The 21,658-nt window shown below is 35.4% G+C and overlaps 1 protein-coding gene across 3 annotated transcripts in view; it reads left to right on the top strand.

Annotated features, from left to right (window-relative positions):
- Window positions 1-3,831: 3,831 nt before the first annotated feature.
- The window catches only part of LOC136040563 (protein kinase C-binding protein NELL2a-like), a 35,706-nt gene continuing 17,879 nt past the window's right edge, over window positions 3,832-21,658 (top strand). For all 3 annotated transcript variants that reach the window (XM_065724788.1, XM_065724787.1, XM_065724786.1), the window contains exons 1-2: window positions 3,832-3,874; window positions 16,447-16,618. In XM_065724788.1, the coding sequence (XP_065580860.1) occupies window positions 3,845-3,874; window positions 16,447-16,618 (202 nt within the window). In that variant the 5' untranslated portion in view covers window positions 3,832-3,844. The remainder of the gene's footprint in view (window positions 3,875-16,446; window positions 16,619-21,658) is intronic.

Here is a 21,658-nt window from a genome sequence, read left to right as displayed (position 1 = left end):
TTGAAAGTAAGGAGTAGCATTAACACTTGAAGCGAACAGAAATTCTTACTCAAATGAGGGGTTATTCCCCTCCTCAATACCTCGCTCTTTATGCTAAAGTATTTTTAGTAATTTCAACTATTTATTCTATGGCCTTTCTGATTCAGGGGTCATTCTTAAAGAATTGGGACAAAACTTAAGCTTTGGTGTAAAGAGCGAGGTATTAGCGAGGGGACAAACCCCCTCATATACATAATAAAAATATAAGAATATAGAAGTTTGTTACGTAAGTTGATTCTTAAGTTACGTATATTTTTTACTAATAAAAACGTTCGTTAAAAATTAAAAGTTCTAGTTGCCTTTTTAAGTAACCGAAAAATTGGAAGGCAACTAGGCCTCCTTCCCCACCCTTTGTAAGTTCACGAGAGATTCATACGATTGGACAGACAGGATCAAACATGTTTAACTATTTTTGTGATATATCCTATCTCCGAGAAATGTTTAGTTTGTATAGCCTAGGGCTCTTGCCCCTGGGGCTGCGTGGGCAATATCAACTTCTAAGATGTTTTGCTGAGGTTTTCGACTACTCTGAGAAAAATAGATTTTAAAAAGTTTGATCCAACGTCATGGAAGTGGGCTATGGGTCTCAGAAAAGTGGTACGGTAGCAGTGGGCTTGTTTATTTCCAGATATTTTTAGTCTTTAAAAACAACGCAATAGCCTCCAATACCAAATGAAATGTACCTCCTCCTAATTTTCTGCGACCAACTCGTCTATGTGCAGTAACAAAAGAAAATGATATAACAAATTGAAGACACTTTGTTCTTTACTAAGCCATGAATTCACTTTGCTAACTTACCAAATTAAAACATGGGCAAAGAATGCGGTGCATTTAATTATTATACAGTAGGAAATTTTGTAAACCAGCATTTTTGTTATTTTAATGATTATATGTTAAATTATTTTAAAGGTTCGATTTTGTTAATCCTCAGTTATTGATCGTTCAATGATATTGACAGTTTGGGGAACGATAGACAAATATTGAGGTTAATTTGTTTTATGTTTCCTATTCGATAACTTGTTTGATACATAGTTGGTGATTTTATCAAAATAAAAAAGGATAGTTAGTTTCATTTGCAATTAGGCAGATACTTACAGATAAGAAGACTTTCCCCAAAAACATTAAACTTCTGACTCTTACAGTCCGGGCATCTACAATCTTCAAAATTCTTTAGTTTTGTGAATCCTCATTTTTGAAACTTTGAATTCTGTTACCAACTCAACTGCAAATCGCAATCGGTCTTTCACTGTCGGCTCGTACTCACCATAACTTAACCGGACACAAATGTTTTCGCACAGAAGGTAGGAAAATCTCGAGTATATGTCTCTAAAATTGTGTTTCTCCTGCCTCCTTAGCCCAAGACTTTCACCCCATGAGGTCTATTTGGATTCCAGGACTTTCATCAAAGGGCCCAACGAAATTACCACGCCTAGAATCATTTCCTAAGTCATCATTCTCAAATCCTGTTGGCCCAAGGCACTTGCTCCAGAAGTTTCATGCCGGTCGGAAAAGAAAACCTGTCTTCCTTTCTAATATAAAGTTAGTAGTGCAGACAAGGCTGGCGAGACCAAGAGTCTAATTTAGTCCTTCAGACACGTATATTTTCATCCTTGCGTGACTCCTGCGCAATCAAGCTCCAACATGCTTAATGATAAAGGATTAAGTGGAGCTTCAACCTTTGCAACGATTTAGGACCTATAAAATTGTATGCAAAGTTTTGTAAATTCTGCACGATTTACTTATCTCGTTTTCTAAAAAAAGGAATCTTAATAACAGAAGACACTGATAAAAAAAAATCAGCTTTCTAGGCTGATTGAAAATGTAAGAATTTCGTTAAATTTAGTCTTACTCGTCAAAAGGCAAGAGCCCTAAAAGAATTGGCTGGATCTTTGAAGGAGGGTGAACCACCCTGTAAAAAACCAGGAATCAATGAAAATCACACCATCAGATTCAGCATATCAAAGGACTCCTTTCTGGAGGTTTGAGCTCCTATCCACGAAAAATGTGAAGATTTGTATTTTCTGCCAGAAGAAATACCACGGATGCGAGTTTTTTTTCGCATTGGTGATCGAATGAAGCAATGGTCTTAAACGATCGGAAGAGGGCTCATTCAAACGGAAATCAAAAGTTGCCCAATTGTAACCAAAATTCTAAAAAACGGGATCTTAATAACAGAAGATATGTGAGAAAGTCATCTTTTTACGCTGATTGGTATATATAAAAAATCATTAAATCTAGTCTTACCCGTCAAGAGCTAAGAGCCTGAGAAAATCTTCCCGATTTTTGAAGAAGGAGGAACGACCCTCAAAAATCAAGAAATTTTAATGAAAGTCACACCATCATATTCAGCATATCATAGAACCCTACTCTGTTGGTTTTAACCTCCTATCTAAAAAAATTTGATGTTATATATTTTTTGCCAAGAGAAAGATCGCGGATGTGAGTTTATTTGTTTTTATTAGTTTTTTTTGTTTTTTCACATTGGTGATCAAATGGAACTAATTTTGCTTGAAGGTGGAGAGAGGGCTCATTCGAACGGAAATCAAAAGTAATCATGCCATTTTTCAGTGACCAAAAAGATTAGGAGGCTGCTACTCTCCCTCCAACGCTCCATATGACCCCAAAGACATCGGAAAAAATTTTGAAATATTGAATTCATTCAAGATAGTTTAAGGATTTAGTTACTATGACTTTGGGATCACATGACCCATCATAGTCGATGTTAATAGGCTGTAAGTTATTCATTTTCCCCCATTGTTCCCATATAGTATTTGTTATGGAAAATATACGGACTTTCTGGGGAGGAACTTTTTGATGGAGTGGGATCTTCCACGAAAAGAATTTTCAGTAGTAAGAAACATTTTTGGGGTGAGTTTTTAAGGGGGAGTCTTATACAGGGGGAGGAAGAGAGGAGGATTTTCTGGCATTATGTGGAACGGTCAGAAATTAAATAAAAAAAATCCAACTGAAAATAAGGAGCAGTATTAAAACTTAAACAAACAGAAATTATTGCGTAGATGAGGGGGATTATTCCTTACTTAGCCCTTTCTCTTTACGCAGGAGTTTGACATGTGGTCACAATTCTTTAAGAAAGACAGCTCAAACAAAAGGGCCGTTGAATTTACATGAAAAGTATTTTTTGAAAGCTTTTAGACTTTAGCGTAAGAGTGTACTCGTCTTTGCACAAAAAACTTCATCCTGGACATAACGAGTTTTTCATCGAGGTATACATATTTTGAGAACCTTGCCCGTACAGTTTAATGCGTCATAGATTCTCTTGCTAAATTTCTTTGGACTTTCGGAATAATTTCAGTGGATTTAATGTTCCAAATTTCTTTTCCTGTCATCTGTTTTATATGAAGCGGCCACTATAATAATCATATTACTTGCTAGACACATCGTTCTTTAGTAAGTCTTAGCTACTGTCCTGATTATGACGGCACTACTTTCTCCAAAAATTGTAGCCAAGATTGGTCTCCTCTTGAAATTTAAAGCATAGGTTGAGAGCACTAGAGTGTAAATGATTGTGCAAGAAGTTTTGTTTCCTCTGAAATTAGCCCTTTTTTTCTTTTTTTTTCATTCCTCAGAATGATACCTTGTTTAAAGAAGACTGAAAACACTTAAGACTTTTATGGAATACACCGATATCCATGACTCGTCTTTTTTTGAACAAACATGCTGTGCAAAAAGAGACCCAAAACTTAAAAAAACTGAAAAAAAAACTGCGAAGCACTTGCATTAAACTGCAAAAATTATAGCGTCATTCTAAGGGATTGTTTAGTTGCATTTGAGAGGTTGCATCGAAATGATCTTTCTAATATTAATTTTAGTTGGCGTAAGTAAAATTGTATGTCATTTTAGACGATTACACTAATTAGGAAGGGTGTAGGTTCTTTCATTATCTCTTCTACTTCATTTTTTTTTTTTTTTTAGAGTCAATATTCGTATTCTGGTACCTGGATATTGCACCAATAGTCTCGTGTGTTTTATTCATTAACTGAAGCAGATCCTGTATAATAATTTTGTTGCTCCCTCCTTGACTAAATTAATTAAAAATAACAAGTATTTTTAAACTGAAATTAAGAAGCGACATTAAAACTTAAAACGAACAGAAATTACTCCGTATATGAAAGGGGCTGTTCCCTCCTCGACGCCCCGCTCTTGACGCCAAATTTTTTACCTGTTTTAAGTATATTTTAGAGAAAGAGTCAAACTTTAGCATAATGAGCGGGACCTTGGGGAGGGAACAGCCCCTTTCATATATGGAGTAATTTCTGTTCGTTTTAAGTTTTAATGTAGCTGCTTACTTTCAGTTAAAAAAGCTAGCTTTTTTATTTAATTTCTGAACGTTTTTGGATTAATGCATGTTTTGATTTTGGCTCTCCGCATATGAACAATTAAAACGAAATTTGCATATTATTATTTTTTTGTCTAAATGGCTTTCTCTTAGTTTCGATTGGACGATTCGAGAAAAAAGGGGATGGGGGAGGAGGCCTAGTTGTCCTCCAATCTTTTGTTACTTAAAATCGCAGCTAGAACTTGTCAATTTTTTTCGAACATTTTTATTAGAAAGAAAATGCGTAATTTACGAATTATTGTATCGAACTTCTATGCTCGTATATTTTTATTACGTATATGAGGGGTTTGCCCCCTCGTCAATACCTTGCTTTTTACACTATAGTAAACATTTTGTCCTAATTCTTTAAGAATGACCCCTGAATCACAAAGGCCTTAGAATAAATAGCTGAAATTATTAAATATACTTTTGCGTAAAGAGCGAGGTATTTAGGAGGAGATGAAACCCTCATATGCGTAATAATTTCTGTTCGTTTTAAGTTTTAATGCTGCTCCTTACTTTCAGTTGAAAAAACTTTTCCTATTTATTTTCTCATTGTTTTTGTTTTAAGTAGTGCTAGAAAATCCTGCGCCCCTTCATGAAAATCTCCCCCCCCCCCGACAAATTCCTCCATGGAAAGATCCTCCCACGTAACCCCTTCCCCTCTACTCTCCGTTCAAAATTCCTTTTTTTAGCGTTTCGTTTACTATTGAGCCGGGTCGCTCCATACTACAGTTCGTTACCACAAACTGTTTGACGGAACGTATTTCATTTTATTTATCGCTTAAAATATTCTACCTCCAGTTTAAATTGGTGTTCACCTGCTAAAAATTAGCTTATCTTTTATTTTCATTTATATTTTATTTATTTTTCATTTTTATTTTCTTTTACATTTCACAGCTTCAATCTTTAATTTATTTTTCCCCCAGAGGCACTTCATAAGAAAGGGATGGCGTTATAAACTTCAAAGTGGGCTCATTGGATCGGATATCGGAAGCTCTAGTTCTCTTTGAAAGAGCCAAAAACTATTGAAAGGAACTACTTCCCCTACACACAGATACCCTCTTTTACCAAATACATACGATCAAAGTTCTGAGATAGCCATTTGGCTAAAATAGTTCAAAGATCAGATAACAAAATTCCGGGGGTCGACACAACCCCCAGAGCCTGGAAGAAAGTGCTTTAAGTTATGCAATTGGAGTATATAGGGCTCTTATCCAATGGGTGGTCCTATAAACTTTAGAAAGCCTTATTTGATTGGAAATTGGAAGTTTTAGTTCCCTTTCAAAAGTCCAAACCGGTTAGAACCGGACCCCTCCCTTACAAGCTTTCTCCCAAGTGCATCTGATCAAACTTTTGAGATATCCAAGTTTGTTTAAATGGTCTTAAGATCATATAACAATGCCTCTGGGGTTGACACAACCCTTTTGGGCACGGTTTTAAGGATTTCAAGCTATGCCCAGAGGTGTATAAGGTTTTTGTGGAAGCGGCGGTCGTATAAACTTTGGAGATGGCTCATTTATTTTGAAATTGAAAGCTCTAGTTCCTTTATTAAGAGTAAAAAGTGATCGTAGGGCAACAAGCCCCCCACTCACTGTCTTTTCCCAAAATGTATCCGATTTGAAATTCTGAAATTCAAAATATTTCAAAGATCATATTACAGTGCCTCCAATTTTAACACAACCCCCCAGATCCAAGGAGCAAGGGTTGTAAATTATTCCCCAGGACATATATGTTTGTTATGGGAGGGATGGTCACATAAGCTTTAAGAAAGCTCATTTAATTGGAAATTGAGAGTTCTAGCTCCCTTTCAAGAGTCAAAAGACATTGGAACTAGACCTCCTCCCTTACACTCTTTCCCCAAATGCATCCGATAAAAATTTTGTGATAGTCATTTTATTCAAAACAGTCCAAAGGCAAAATAAATTATGACTCTGGGGTTGGTTACCCCCATCGCCCCAGGGTAATTGCTATAAGCTATACTAATTGCCTGTTGTTAACATATAAGCTTTTTATGGAAGCGGTGGTTGTCTTAAATTTGAAGGGGGCTCATTTGCGAGGGAATTGAAAGTTATAGTTTCCATTTTAAGAGTCAAAAGTGATTGGAGGGCTACCAGTTCCCCTCCCTTGCACCCCTTTTCCTCCAAATGGATGCTTCAAATTGTCATGAATCAAACTAGCTATGACTTCAAGTCTGATCACCCCCAGACCTTGCGGTAAGGGCTAATGCTAGCTGTCTATTGTTATCATGTAAGTAAGGCTTTATGGAAGTGGTTGTTGTATAAACTTTAGAGGAGGCTCATTTGATCGGAAATTGAAAGTTTTAGTTCCCTTTTTAAGAGTCAAAAAGTAATTGGAGGTCAACCAGTCTCCCTCTCCCTATGTCTCAAAACTTTCTTTCCCCAGATTCATCTGATCAAAATTTTGAGATATCATCTTGTTCAAAAAAGTCCACAAGTAAAATAACTGTAGCTCAGGGGTTGACAATCTCCCAAAGGCCCGTGGGGCAAGAGCCATCGCTTATACAATTTTCCCATTGATGACATATGAGGTTTTTTTTACAAAGGATAATTTTAAAAACTTTTTCCATAAGATAAGTTTTTCAAAGAAAAGTAAAGAGCACCATTAATGAGGGATAAAATAAAGTCAAATAATCTTCCAAGTGTAAAACTACCGCAAATCACTATCAATAAATAAGAAAAAAAATGGCCATAAAAAAAATTCTATCAGTTACACTTCGGGGAAATACGAAGTGTGTGGGGGGGGGGAGATAGCCTATCCACTCTCCGGTCACTCTGAGTCTTAAAGAAGGCACTAGAACTCCTGATTACGAATCCAGTGGGCCCCTCCAAAGTTTATACGATCACTTTTTCTATATATAACTTATACCCCCCCCCCATAGAATAACTTACAACTCTTTCCCTGAGGGATGTGGAGGGGGAGGAGGCTGCCGAACTCATAGACATAATTTCAGGGCCTTTCAATTATGTTAAACGAATTGGCTATCTCAAAATTTTTATTGGATGTGTTTGGGGAAATGGTGGGCGTTGGAGGGGGATTAGCTGCCCTCCAATTACCTTCGACTGTTAAAAAGACACTGATCCTTTCAATTTCCAATTGAAGGAGCTATTTTTGAAAGTTAATATGATAACAAATGGCCATCTCAAAAATAAAATTAGATGCATTTCGGGAAAATAAGAGGTGTGAGGGGGGGGGGTATTCACTCTCCGATGGCTCTGGATTTTAAAAAGAGCAGTAGAACATCTGATTATCAAATCCATTGTGACCCCTCCAAAGGTTTTACAATCAACTTTCCTAAATATACCGCATATGCATCCAGGGCATAACTTACAACCCTTGCCCTGAGGGCTGTGGAGCGGGTTATCATCATCAAAGGCATTATTTCCAGACTTTTCAATTACGTTGAACACAATGGCTATCTCAAATTTTTTGTTGGATGTGTTTGGGGAAATGGTGGGCGTGGGAGGTGGATTGATTGCACTCCAATCGCTTTCGACTGCTAAAAAGGGCACTGGTTCTTTCAGTTTCGAATCGAATGAGCATTTTTGGAATTTTTCCGACAAGAAATAACCATGGCATTAGAAATTATAATTACAAATCCAATGAGCCCCCTCCAAAGTTTATACGATCACCTTATCTATATATACTATATACCCCCCCCCCCCCCGAGGATAACTCACAACCCTTTCCCTGGGGTCCCTGGGGGGGGCTGTTATCCTGAAAAACATAATTTCCAGACTTTCCAATTACTTTGAACAAAATGGCTATATAAAAATTGGGATTGGGGGGGTTGAGGAAATAGTGGGCGTTGGAGATAGATAGCTGCCCTCCAATCATTTTTGACTACTAAAAAAGGCTCTGGCTCTTTTGGTTTTTTAATCGAATCAGCTGCTTTCGAAGTTTTTTCGACAACAATGACCATCTCAAAATTTCTATCAGATACAGTTTGGGAACATACATGGCATGTGAAGAGGGGGGGGGTATCTATCCGCTGATCACTTTGAATCTTAAAAAAGTTAATTAGGGAAATGGTTCACGCTGAAGGAGGGTTAGTTCCCTCCAATCAATTTTGACTGTCAATAAAGTCACTAGCCGTTTCAGTTTTCAATTGGATGAGCTCTTTTTGAAGTTTCTAGGACAACAAATGACCACCTCAAAATTTCTATCAGGTGCCTTTCGGGAAAATACGAGGTGTCTGTGGAGGGAAATATCCGCCCTCCAATTACTCTGAATCTCAAAAAGAGCACTAGAACTTCTGATTAGCAATCCATTGAGCCCCCTCTGAAATTTACACGATCACCATTTCTATATAAACCTTAAATGCCCCCAGGACATAGCTTACAACCCTCGCCCTGTGGGCTGTAGGGTATATGTCAGTCTCGAAGACATAATTTCTTGATCTTCAAACTACGCTGAAAAGAATGGCTAATCACAAAATTTTGGGGATTTTGGGGTGTTGTCGAATTTGAGGGCTGTGGGCAAGTTGTCATCCTCAAAGACATAATTTCTGAATCTTTAAACTACGTTGAACAAAATGGTTATAACTATAATTTTTCTGAATCTGTTTTGGGAAATGATGGTCGTGGGAGGGGTGTTAGTTGCCCTCCTATCAGTTTCGGCTATCAAAAAGGGCACTATCCTTTTCAATTTGCAATCAAATGAGCCCTTTTTGAAGTTTCTACGACAAATCCTTCGATAGGAAGTGCCCTGCTCTGATAAAAAAAAAATCAAAAAAAATAAATAATACATTGTGCTCAAAGCGCTCTTTACTTAGGCAGCGCTATTGCGCTGCCTCTGAAAAGAAGGCATGTTTGATTCTGGATCTCAAAAATTGTAAATAACAGGTTTTAGTGCCTTTCTCAAGAGTCAAAAGTTATTGGAGAGCAACTAGACTTTCCACGCCCTTTTCCCCAAATGCAGGCTTCAATTAAAATAAAGCTTTTGCAGGCATCAAGCCATGGTATAATTATAGAAAAAGCCAAGACAGATAGTCCGAGTGAGTGAGTCGCAAAATATGGCATAAGTCATTTTTAGGGCTGTATAAAAAAGATGTCATTCCACTTGTTGATATATACGCCTATCATCTGTCCGTCCATGCATCATTACTAGGATAGAGCTAAGATAGATATTCATAGAACTAACGGATGAAAGATCGGATTGATTTTTGAAGTGTGACGGACAATGTCCACTTGACTTGTATGAAAAATGGGGATTGAATTCGCTTGAAATTACAGGCAAACAGGTGACCTAAGCCAAATAGGCTTTTTCAAATTTTAAGATAGTCATTTTATTCAAAATAGTCCAAAGGTCAGATAAATACGCCTCCATGGTTGAAAAGACACCCTACAGCATGGGGGAAAGGGATGTAAGCCTTGGTAATTACCTATTAGTAAGATATAACATTCTTATGGAAGGGGTTGTCGCATAAATTTTGGAGAGGGTTTATTTGATCGAAGATCGGAAGTTCTAGTTCCATTTTAGGATCAAAATGGATTGAAACCAGACCTCACCCCCCTAACACGCTTTCTCCCAAGTGCTTATGATCAAAATTTAGAAATAGCCATATTTTCAAAATAAGGTAAAATGTCAAATAACTATTGCTTCGAATTTGATAACCCCCTCCTTTTGGGGCAAGGGCTATAAGTTGTGCTAGTTGCCCATTGTTAACATATAAAGTTTTTAATGGAAGAGGTGGTCGTAAAGTCTTCGGAGGTAACTTATTCGATTGGAAATCGAAAGTTCTAGTGAAAATAAAAGTGTTAAGAGTCGAAAGAGGTTAGGGTAACCAGCCCCGACTCGTTGTCCCTTTTTTCCAAGCTTTTAACTAAAGGGTTGACAAAGTCCATGGGGTATGTGCTGTAATTTATACAAATTCACCATCACCAACATATAAGTTTTTGTGCAAAGGATAGTTGTATTAACTTGGGTGGGGATTCAGTTGATTGGACATTGAAGGTTCTAGTTTCTTTTTTAAGAGGTAAAATTGATGAAAGGGCAGTCATCCCCCCACCCCCAACGACCTTTTTACCAAAAGTATCCGGTCAAAATTTTTAGATAACCAGTTTGTTCGAATAGTCCAAAGGTCAAATAAATATGCTTCATGGGGTGAAATCCCCCTGCCCCCAAAGCAGAGGAGATTAATTATGATACTTTGTTACTTTGATATTGTTACTCTGATACTAGTTTTGATGATTTTATGAAACTTCGAAGTTAATAAAAAGCTTTGATTTTGCGATCGTGAATATTGAAAAACTGGAAATTTTGGTAATGAAAACCGAACGAAAACTAATTCAAAAAATTTCTGACTAAAGTAAGTTTTTCAAAGAAAAGTAAAGGCCACATTAATTTAAAAATCAGCAGAAATAAATTCCTAGAACAGTTCGAACTCAAAACACCCAGAAACTACTTTTAAAGAATAAATAAAACCCAAAAGGGCAGAAATTAAATAAACATTACAGCAAACAAACATACAAACGGAACCAAAACTAACAAATAAATAAATCTTAAAGGAGTAAAACTTAAATTGAATATGTAAATCAAGTTTAAACACTACAAACAAGAGTCTTGCTACTGTTCCCTTCCGGAACTGCAAAAATCTAAAGCCTGCTGCGTCATTGGCGCTTTAGTGAAAACTGTATGCATTTTGAACAGTCTTGGAAAGAACTAACAAAACTAATTTGAATATTTAATATATAATGATATTTATTGCTGATAGCTCATCAGTTCAACATTTTACTTTACAGCAACGTTTATTTTTGTTTTCAATGCTGTAATGAATGCAAAGAAAATACTTGTAATATAATACGTTTTCAATAAAACAACAATGACGCAATAGGCTTTAGACTTTTATAGCTAAGGAAGGATGCAGAAGCTGGACTCTTTTTTGTACCTACAAGTATATGGGTCTTGACCAGTGTTGCCAAAAACAAATAAAGTTAAAATGAGTATTTAAAGTATAGTTAGATTACTTGCTAAAAGCTCATCAGTTGAACACTTTATTCCACTCCAATTTTTTGTTTTCAAGTTTCGTAATAAGTACAGAGAAAATATTTGTATTGAATATGTTTTCAATGCTCTGGAACCGAAACTCTAGAAACCGAAATATTGATACTAATAGATATATCAAAAGAATCGGATTTTTATGCTCATTTCAAACATATAAGTTTCATCGAATTTAGTCTTACCCATCAAAAGTTACGAGCCTGAAAAAATATGCCTTATTTTGGAAAACAGGGAGGAACACCCTCTAAAAGTCATAGAATCTCAAATGAAAATCACACCATCGCATTCTGCTTATCAGGGAATCCTACTCTAGAAGTTTTAAGCTTCTATCTACAAAAATGTGGAATTTTGTATTTGTTGTCAGAAGACCGATCATGGATGCGTGTTTATTTGTTGTTGTTTTTTTTCAGGGGTGATCGTACCGACCCAGTGGTCCTGGAATGTTGCGGGATGGCCCATTCTAACAGAAATTAAAAGTTCTAGTGCCCTTTTTAAGTGACCAAAAAAATTGGAGGGCACCTAGGCCCCTCCCACGCTCATGTTTTCCCCAAGTCACCGGATCAAAATTTAATATGGCTATTTCGCTCAACATAGTTGATAAACCTTACAACCATGTCTTTGGTGACGACTTACTCCCTCACAGTCCCCGGGGGAGGGGAAGTAAGTTATAAACTTTGACCATTGTTTACATACAGTAATGGCTATTGTTTAGTTCGCTTTATTTATAATCAAAATACATTTAACTAATATCCCAGTACCCGCCCTAAGAAAGATGCAAAAAAGAACTTGCTACTGGGTGGGTGCTAACGTTTTTAGGGGGATTTTTTGGTTTGGGGGGCGAGGGGAAGGGGTTATTTAGGAGGGTCTTTCCCTCCTAAGAGAATTTATCATGGGGGAAGAGAATTTCCATGAAGGGGGGCAGGAATTTCAAACGTCATTAAAAAAAACAATGAAAAAATAAATGTGAATTTCTTCTACTGAAAATAAGAAGCAGCATTACAAATTAAAATCAACAGAAATTATTACGCATATGAGGAGGCTCATCTCCTCCTAAATATCTTGCTCTTTACGCTGAAGTATTATTAGTAATTTCAACTATTTATTCTACGGCTTTTGTGATTCACTGGACATTCTTAAAGCATTGGGACAAAATGTAAGCTTTATTGTAAAGAGCGAGGTATTGACGAGGGGGTGAACCCCCGCAGATTCGTAATAAAAATAAACGAATATGGAAGCTCGTTACGTAAGTTAATTCGTAAGTTACGTATGAATATTACTAATAAAACTTTTCCTGAAAAACTAAAGGTTCAAGTCACCTTTTTAAAGAGCCAAAAAATTGGAGGGCAACTAGGCCTCCTCCCCCACACTTTAAAAAATGAATGTGCAAATTTGTTTTAGTTATTCATATGCGGATAGCCAAAATCAAAACATGCAATAATTCAAAAACTTTCAGAAATTATATTTAAAAAAACAAGTTTTTTCGACTGAAAGTAAGGAGCAGCATTAAAACTTAAAACGAACAGAAATTACTCCGTATATAAAAAGGGCTGTTCCTTCCTCAACGCCCTGCTCTTTACGATAAAGTTTTTTTTGTTGTTTTAAAAAGCAGAGTTTTGAGAAAGAGTTAAACTTTAGCGTAAACAGCGGGGCGTCGAGAAAGGAACAGCCCTTTTTATATACGGATTAATTTCTGTATGTTTTAAATTTTAAAGTCACTCTTTACATTCAGTCGAAAAAACTTGTTTTTTTATTTAATTACAGTTAGGGAACGGGACAGCAGCGAAACTCTCGTGTTTAGTAAAACCAGAAAGACCTAGTAAAATCCCGGAAAGAACTGGTAAAATTAAACTGAATATTTGATATAAGATTATATTAATTGCTGAAAGCTCATCAGTTCAACATTTTACTGTACGGCAGTTTTTATTTTTGATTTCAATGTTGTAATAAGTGTGAAGAAAATATTTTTTAATATAATTCGTTTTTAGTAAGGCAATAATGACGCTGTGTTCTTTATACTTTTCAAACAGTTCGTGGTAACGAACTGTAGTAAGGAGCGACCCGGCTCAATAGTAGCCAAAACTCTAAAAAAAGGAATTTTGATACCAATAGCTACATCAAAAGAATCACATTTTAATGCTGGTTTTAAATATATAAGTTTCATCAAGTTTAGTCCTACCCATCAAAAGTTTCGAGCCTAAGAAAATTTGCGTTATGTTAGAAAATAGGGAGAAACACCCTCTAAAAGTCATAGAATCTTAACGAAAATCACACCATCAGATTCAGCGTATCAGAGAACCCTACTGTAGAAGTTTCGAGATCCTATCTACAAAAATGTAGAATTTTGCATTTTTTGCCAGAAGGCAGATAACGGATGCGTGTTTATTTGTTTTTTTGTTTTTTTTTTGTTTTTTTCCCAGGGGTTATCGTATCGACCCAGTTGTCCTAGAATGTTGCAAGAGGGCTGATTCTAAAGGAAATGAAAAGTTCTAGTGCCCTTTTTAAGTTACCAAAAAATTTGGAGGGCACCTAGGCCCCCTCCCACGCTAATTATTTTCCCAAAGTCAACGAATCAAAATTCTGAGATAGCCATTTTATTCAGCGTAGTCGAAGAACTTTATAACTATGACTTTGGGGACGACTTACTCCCCCACAGTCCCCGTGGGAGGGGCAACAAGTTACAAACTTTGACCTGTGCTTACATATAGTAATGGTTATTGGGAAGTATACAGGCGTTTTCAGGAGGATTTTTTTGGTTGGGGGGAGGGCTTGAGAAGAGGGGGATACGCTGGGGGAACTTTCCATCGAGAATTTGTCATGGGAGAAGAAAATTTCCATGAAGGGAGAGCAGGATTTAATAGCATTATTTAAAAAAGAAACAATTAAAAAATAAATGTGAAAAAGCTTTTTCAGCTGGAAGTAAGGAACAGCAATAAAACTTAAAACAAACAGAAATTATTACCCATATAAGGGGCTCACCTCCTTCTAATACCTCGCTCTTTACGCTAAAGTATTTTTAGTAATTTCAACTATTTATTCTACGGCTTTTGTGATTCAGGGGTCATTCTTAATGAATTGGGATAAAATTTAAGCTTTAGTGTAAAGAGCAAGTTACTGACGATGGGGCGAATCCCCTCATATATGTAATAAAAACATGAGAATACAAAAGTTCTTTACGTAAGCTAATTTATAAGTTACGTAAATCTTTTACCAATAAAAAGATTCGTAAAAAATTAAAAGTTCTAGTTGCCTTTTTAATTAACCAAAAAATCGGAGGGCAACTAAGCTTCGTCCCCCGCTCTTTTTTTTCAAAATCATTCGATCAAAATTATGAGAAAGCCATTTAGCCAAAAAAAAAAAAATTCAAATTTCGTTTTGATTATTCCTCTACGGAGAGCCAAATCAAAACATGCAATGATTCAAAAACGTTCAGAAATTAAATAAAAAAAAACAAGTTTTTTTAACTGAAAGTAAGGAGCGACATTAAAACTTAAAACGCACAGAAATTACTTCGTATATGAAAGAGGCTGCTTCCTCATCAACGCCCCGCTCTTTACGCTAAAGTTTTTTACTGTTTTAAAAAGAAGAATTGAGAAAAAGAGTCAAACTTTAGCGTAAAGAGCGGGGCGTTGATGAGGAAGCAGCCTCTTTCATATACGAAGTAATTTCTGTGCGTTTCAAGTTTTAATGTCGCTCCTTGCTTTCAGTTAAAAAAAACTTGTTTTTTTTATTTAATACAGTTAGGGAACGAGGCAGTAGTCAGATTTTTGTTTGTATTGATTTTTGTTTTTGTTTTTTAACCTTGATTTGCATATTCACTTTAACTTTTGCTCGTTCTAAGCTTTATTTGTTTATTTATATTAGTACCTGATAGTACATTTATTTACTCTGATTGTTTATTTAGTTTTTGTTCGTTATGGGTTTCATTTATTGTTTAATAGTAATGTCTGGTCGTTTTGACTGTGACTTTATTTAACATGATAAATAGAAATATATAAACAATTACTGATATAAATAACTACGCTAGGGAAAAAAATATATTTAGACTTTTATTTATGCTGATCTTAAGTTTAACAAGTCATTTGCTTTTCTTTGAATAACATCTTTTTTAGAAAGTTTTTGTTAATCTTTAATCAAACAGCTTATATTTAAATATTTTTTTTAATCATATTTTTTTAAATAAAAATATTTTTTGAATATTTTAAATATTAAATATATTTTTTCTCCGCATTGGGTTTCATTCTGACCCTAATAAATGATTGAAGAAAAATTAAAATTAAAATGTAAAAAGTCAATTTCAAGACCTATGAGCTAACTGAAAAACTATTCTAGTGCATCCTTCTGCCATTTACAGAACTTCCTGGGATGGATTTTTAAACATTATCATAGTTTTCTACTATTCCTGGTTTTCTAGTCCAAGAAGGAAAAAATATTATGTTAGCAAAAGATAACTTATGAATTAAAGCCTTAATTCTGTGATGTGCGAAATATCCTTCTTTGGCTCATCAGAGCTAAGGTTTTGTGATGTTTGCAAGTAATAAAGAGCCAATTCTCCCCTCCTTAGCGCTGAAAATCTTGTATTCTTCAGGGACCGAATAACCATTTTCGTTAGAATTTAAAGTTTAAAAGCATATCCAGAAATTATCTTGACTTTTCATTCTTACACTTTTCTTGTAGAATAATTTCTTTTCTTTTAGAATTTCCTGGAAAATAATTACAATAAATCAAAAGGTTAAAGCTTAAATGAATCAGAATTTAAATTAATCCAAGGTGTCATTACAAGGAAGTATCTTTAGATACTTTCTAATTAGATTCATTTGTCTAAAATCTTTTCTATACCCTAACCGTGTACTCTTTGGCAATTCTAATGCAGAAATCTGTAAAAATGTAGATTTTTTCTTTAGATATCTGTCCGAATTTGTGAAACCTATTTACAAGGGTTCATTAGAGTCAATACCTTCGGTTCTAGTGTAGCTATCAGAGCAATATGGATCGTGCACATTATTCTTACGTAAATTTTTCAGTTTCACAATGTTTATTCTATTTTGCAGTATTCCATCGGCCAGACACCTTGTCCAACACCACAACCACCCTCAACCGGCACAGGTTGTGTCACTGCATGTGGAAATCTGGATCCATTTGTTATGTGCAGTTGCTTAGATGACAGCTTACTGTGTGCTTGTTCTTCTGGCTTCATTCCGGGCAATGATGGGAAATGCTTAGGTAATATGTTAAAGTAAGGATATAGAGATAGTTTACCAATGCCCTCAGCTATGGCTTCAATAGTGATGCCTCAATAGGTTTAAAGAGAGCCATAGATGCTCATCTTTTTCTTCACCGTTGATCACGAAGATGTTTAACGGTGATTCCCTTAAGACTTTAGTACGCAAACTTCAGTCTAGCGCAATACAATTGTACACCTGTTGTTACGTAACAGTTGATTCCATGACTCACATACCCCACGATCCTACAACACATATCTTTCCATTCCGACGACAGCCAGCAGATGTTATTGATAATACGGACCTGTATGTCAAGTAATGCTATTGTACACGTGTATGTTACGGAATAGGAGGTATTTTACTTATGTTAAGGATGAAACATTCTCGCATGACTTGTAAGAGGTTAGGACCCGTCAGTCAAGTGGAGACCCGAAAGGTTGTAACTGAGGATGACGCAATCTCGTGTGGATTATTTGAGGTTAGGGCCAGCCAGTCAATTAGGGAGTCCGTAGTTATAAAAGAGAACGGTGTACACGTGGAATGTTTCATTATACTTTAAGAGATTTTTGTTCAATGTGTTTTTTTTCTTCAAGGTTTCATTTTCTTCAAGATTTTTTTATTTTTTCCTCAGGGAACCTTTATAATCCAAAGATTTTTGTCCGCTTTAAGAATCGAAAGAGATACGTCCCAATGGAAATGTGCGTTAGAAAGCTGGACGAAGAAACCCTTAGTAATATTTTGATTCGGGAAATACATTCTATATGATAAGCTCTTTACCAATCGGGAAATTCACTGGATTTTTGCTCGGATCAAAAGACTGTGAATCGTCTGTTTCGTAAATATTGTTCCCGATCGTAAAACAACTGATTCTTCATCATAAGTATGTAGTAGCTTAGATCCATAGTATCTTTATTACTTTTCCACGTTACAGGGTCTACGTAAACGACATAAGTAAATTATACCGTAGACGTAAAAGTGAATAGTTTTAGTGAAGGCGTTTTTGAGGATCAATGTACTTTGAACAAAATTTTCAGGCTGATATTTCTTTTCATTCTGTAATCTTTTCAAAGATATATGTAAATTGAAGCAAGTCTAATTTCTAAAACCAATTACCTGCTAAGCTTAAACTTTTGGTATTCTTATTTAAATTTGTTGAATTTTTGTAATCCCTTACTAAAATATATACAAATATAAAAAAAAAGTTGTTTAGTTCTTTTAAAAAAGCTATCGTTCTAAATAAACGAACCTTGCGTTTCAGGAGTCGCTCTTAGAGAACTGGGGTAAAACAAGGTGTTGAGGAGAGGGCAATCCCCTTTATACACGTAATAACTTCTTCTGGTTTTAAGTTTTAATATTGCTACTTACTTTCAGTTGAAAAACTTGTTTTTTAATTTAATTTCTGATTGTTTCAAGTAACGCTAGGAAATCTGGCACCACCTCCACGGAGAAATCCCCTCCCAACGGATGTATCTTCTATGCAATTCAATTTCGGTGAAAATTTACCGCAGACAACTACTCTTAACAAATCCACAGGTAAAATTGAGAACAAAAAAGAAAACAAGACACTTAAAAAGAATTTGTATAGGAATTCTGACAAATTCCCCCAGTGTATAACTTGATGTGACAAGTTCACCCCCTTGAAACATCCCTCCCCATAGAAAATTCCCTGTGAACCAAACCCCATCAAAAATCCCCTTCACAAAAATGTGTATAAACCTCACAATAATAAATACTATGTGCAGAAAAAGCGTAAGTTTTTGACTTAAAAAAACCTTTCCCCAGGGGCTGTGGGGGGATCATGTTATATCTGACTTTGAAAAAAAGGGGTAGGGAGGAGGCCAGCTTGCCTTCCAATCTTTTGGTCACTTAAAAAGGCCACTCGAACTTTTAATTTCCGTTCGAATGACCCCTCTCACAACATTCTAGGACCGCTGGGTCGGAACAATCACCCCTGGGAAAGAAAATAGATAAACACGCCTCCATGGTTTTTCTTCGGGTAAAAGATACAAAATTAAACGTTTTTGCAGATAGCTCGAAACCACTACAGTAGGATTTTTTTTTTTTTTTTTTTTGATGCGCTGAATCACATGGTGTAGTTTTAATTAAGATTCCAATACTGCTGGGGTTTTTTCTCCCTTTTTTGAAAATCAGGCAAATTTTCTCAGACTCGTAGCCTTTGATCGGACCGAACTTAATGAAATAATATATTTAAAATCAGTATAATAGGCCGATTCTTTTGATACATCTGCTGTTATCAAAATTCCATTATTTCGAGTTTTGATTACTATTGAGCCGGTTCGCTCCTGCTTGATTTGATTATTGAAGCTAGTCTGATATCTAACAAAAATATGTAGGCTGCTAAGCTTCAAAATTTGTTTTTGTTTTTTTAAAGTTTCTGAATTGTTGTAATCCTTTGTCAAAGCAGAGAATCATCATTTGTAATAATAGCAAATTTTCAATTTTTGGGCTTTCCTACTGACGTTATAGCCTACAACTGGTTGAGTTGAAAAATCTTTTATTTTTAAGGTTTTTGAATTGTTTTAATCCCTTGATAAAATGTGTACACAAAACTTTTGCAATTACCAGTTTTTTGCTCTTTGCATAATTTCTATGTTTTTTTTACACTGTGTCTTTTCAAAGATATATGATTACTGAAGCGAGTCCCACCTCTAACAACAATAGGCTATATACTAAGCTTCAAACTTTTGGTTTTCTTTTTAAGGTTCTTGAATATTTGTAATCCCTTGTCAAAATAGAAAATCATCATTTATAATAATTGCAAATTTTCGTTTTTGGGTCTTTCTATTGACATAATATAACGTGTTGTGTTCAAACCTGTAAGCTTAATCATGTAGCAAATATAACCATCAGCATGAATAATTTCAATTGAAAACTAATCTAAAAAAGTTTCACATAAACCAAATATGTCTCTATCAGATGTCGATAGAAAAGTGCCAATCGTACCCCTTGCAGTCCTCCAGCCCCGGCAATTCCAAAACGATATCCTCCTTGTTCTAGAGTTTTTCTTTACCAATACATTCAAAAACAAATATTGATTTTTTGGTATATCTAATATGCTGCTATTATATTCATTATAACTAGCTACAGTATTTTGGAAACTGAATGAAACGAAAGGGAATCCCACTCAAATTCTTTTAATCTTGATGATAGAATTCCATCACTATCTCTATTCATTATCAAATGTTACCACCATGTCAAGAATAACCATGCCACGACCAACGCGCCCTACAAACAAAAATAAAAGGTAAGACACATAGAAACAACTAAGAAAAGAAAAGAGAAATGTCTTCATTCTAAGAATAATTCTTTCAATATCCTACGACTATTCATAAAGACCTCTATGTGCTTCAAAACAAGCAGTGAAAAAGAATAGATAAGTAAGGAGAAAGAATAGTAATAAATATACAGATCAATAAAAGTTAGTAAGAAGATAAGTAATTCACAAATGAATACGATGCAAAACAAGATTAAACGTTTCCTACTTGTATATTTTAAGAGATACTAACAGGACGCTTTACTATTAGATGATATGATTTTATTCCACTGAGTCAACGCTTGGAAAACTATGATGTACATGTCCTCGGACGTTCGGAAAGTCGTCAACCTCAGGTATGCTATCACTAACTGAATATTTTGTAAGTGAGCCATCAGGTCTTTTCACAACTAAGTTTGTCTGAATCCCCTTTGATATTCATGTTTCATATCTAAGGATTTTCCGCATTTTATCCCGTTTCACTAAAATCGGCTTACGGATTTTGCGAACTTTGGCTGGCACATCATCACTAATAAACAGGTTGGTATTGTTCCCATAAAACATCTTGTCCTTGAGCTTGCTGGCATTTTCATAATAGAGAGCTTGTCGTCTTTTTTATTTAGTATTATCTATAAGAATATTTTTTCACAAAATTTTTCTTCAATTTTTGTCATATTGCGAGATTGTAAAATTTACTTTAGGCAATTTTAAGCCATGGCGAACGACTTCTGTGAATATTAAATAAAAAAAACGAGTTTTTTTAACTGAAAGTAAGGAGCGACATTAAAACTTAAAACGCACAGAAATTACTTCGTATATGAAAGAGGCTGCTTCCTCATCAACGCCCCGCTCTTTACGCTAAAGTTTGACTCTTTCTCTGAATTCTTCTTTTTAAAACAGTAAAAAACTTTAGCGTAAAGAGCGGGGCGTTGATGAGGAAGCAGCCTCTTTCATATACGAAGTAATTTCTGTGCGTTTTAAGTTTTAATGTCGCTCCTTACTTTCAGTTAAAAAAACTGAACTGGTGTTAGGGTATGCTTATAGGGATGTTTATTGGTCCAACATATCCCTTTGTATGCCCTGAACGTTTCAACTTAATTTTCTAGGCTGTTCTGGAAACACTGCTGATACGGATTTTTGACAATATTCATGCACACAGAGTATTTTAATTTAATTAAACATGCCCCTCAATATTTCCTGAAAGTTTCTCCTTAATAACTTGAACCTTAGTAGTAGCAGTAATAATAGTCGTAAAATTAGTAGTAGATGAATGTATTTAGTACCTTTTGGATGGATCAATATTCCTCTAAATGTGTGCTGAAAGTTCTAATTGAATGCTCTAAGCTGTCCTTGAGATATAGCTGTTACGCCCTTTTAATAGCTTGCGTCCACAGCGTTTTTTAATTCAGCATAATTCACTATCCTCTTCAACATTCCTTGAAGGTTTCACTGTAATACCCTTAGCTTCAGTAGTTCTAGTAGTTTTCGTCGTAATAGTAGTTGTAGTTGAAATAGTCGTAGTAGTAGCATACCCTGGGAATTTTTATAAAATACTCTAGACCAGGGCTTCTTAAACTATGGGTCGCGACCACATTTGGGGTCGCGTAGCAAAATTATGGGGTCGCGAGTGATAAAAATACAATTTAACAAAAAAAAATTTCTAACTTGTAAAATTATTGTTATAAAGAAAATAACAACCATCGTAAATGAATATATCATAAAATCTTCTGGTTCGGAAAGACTGTTTGTTTATATCAGCATTTCTAT

Source organism: Artemia franciscana, chromosome 21 (genome assembly GCF_032884065.1).
Source record: "Artemia franciscana chromosome 21, ASM3288406v1, whole genome shotgun sequence".
NCBI lineage: Eukaryota > Metazoa > Arthropoda > Branchiopoda > Anostraca > Artemiidae > Artemia > Artemia franciscana.
The sequence above is the reverse complement of the archived record's forward strand: the minus strand, read 5'-3'. Positions and strand labels throughout refer to the sequence as shown.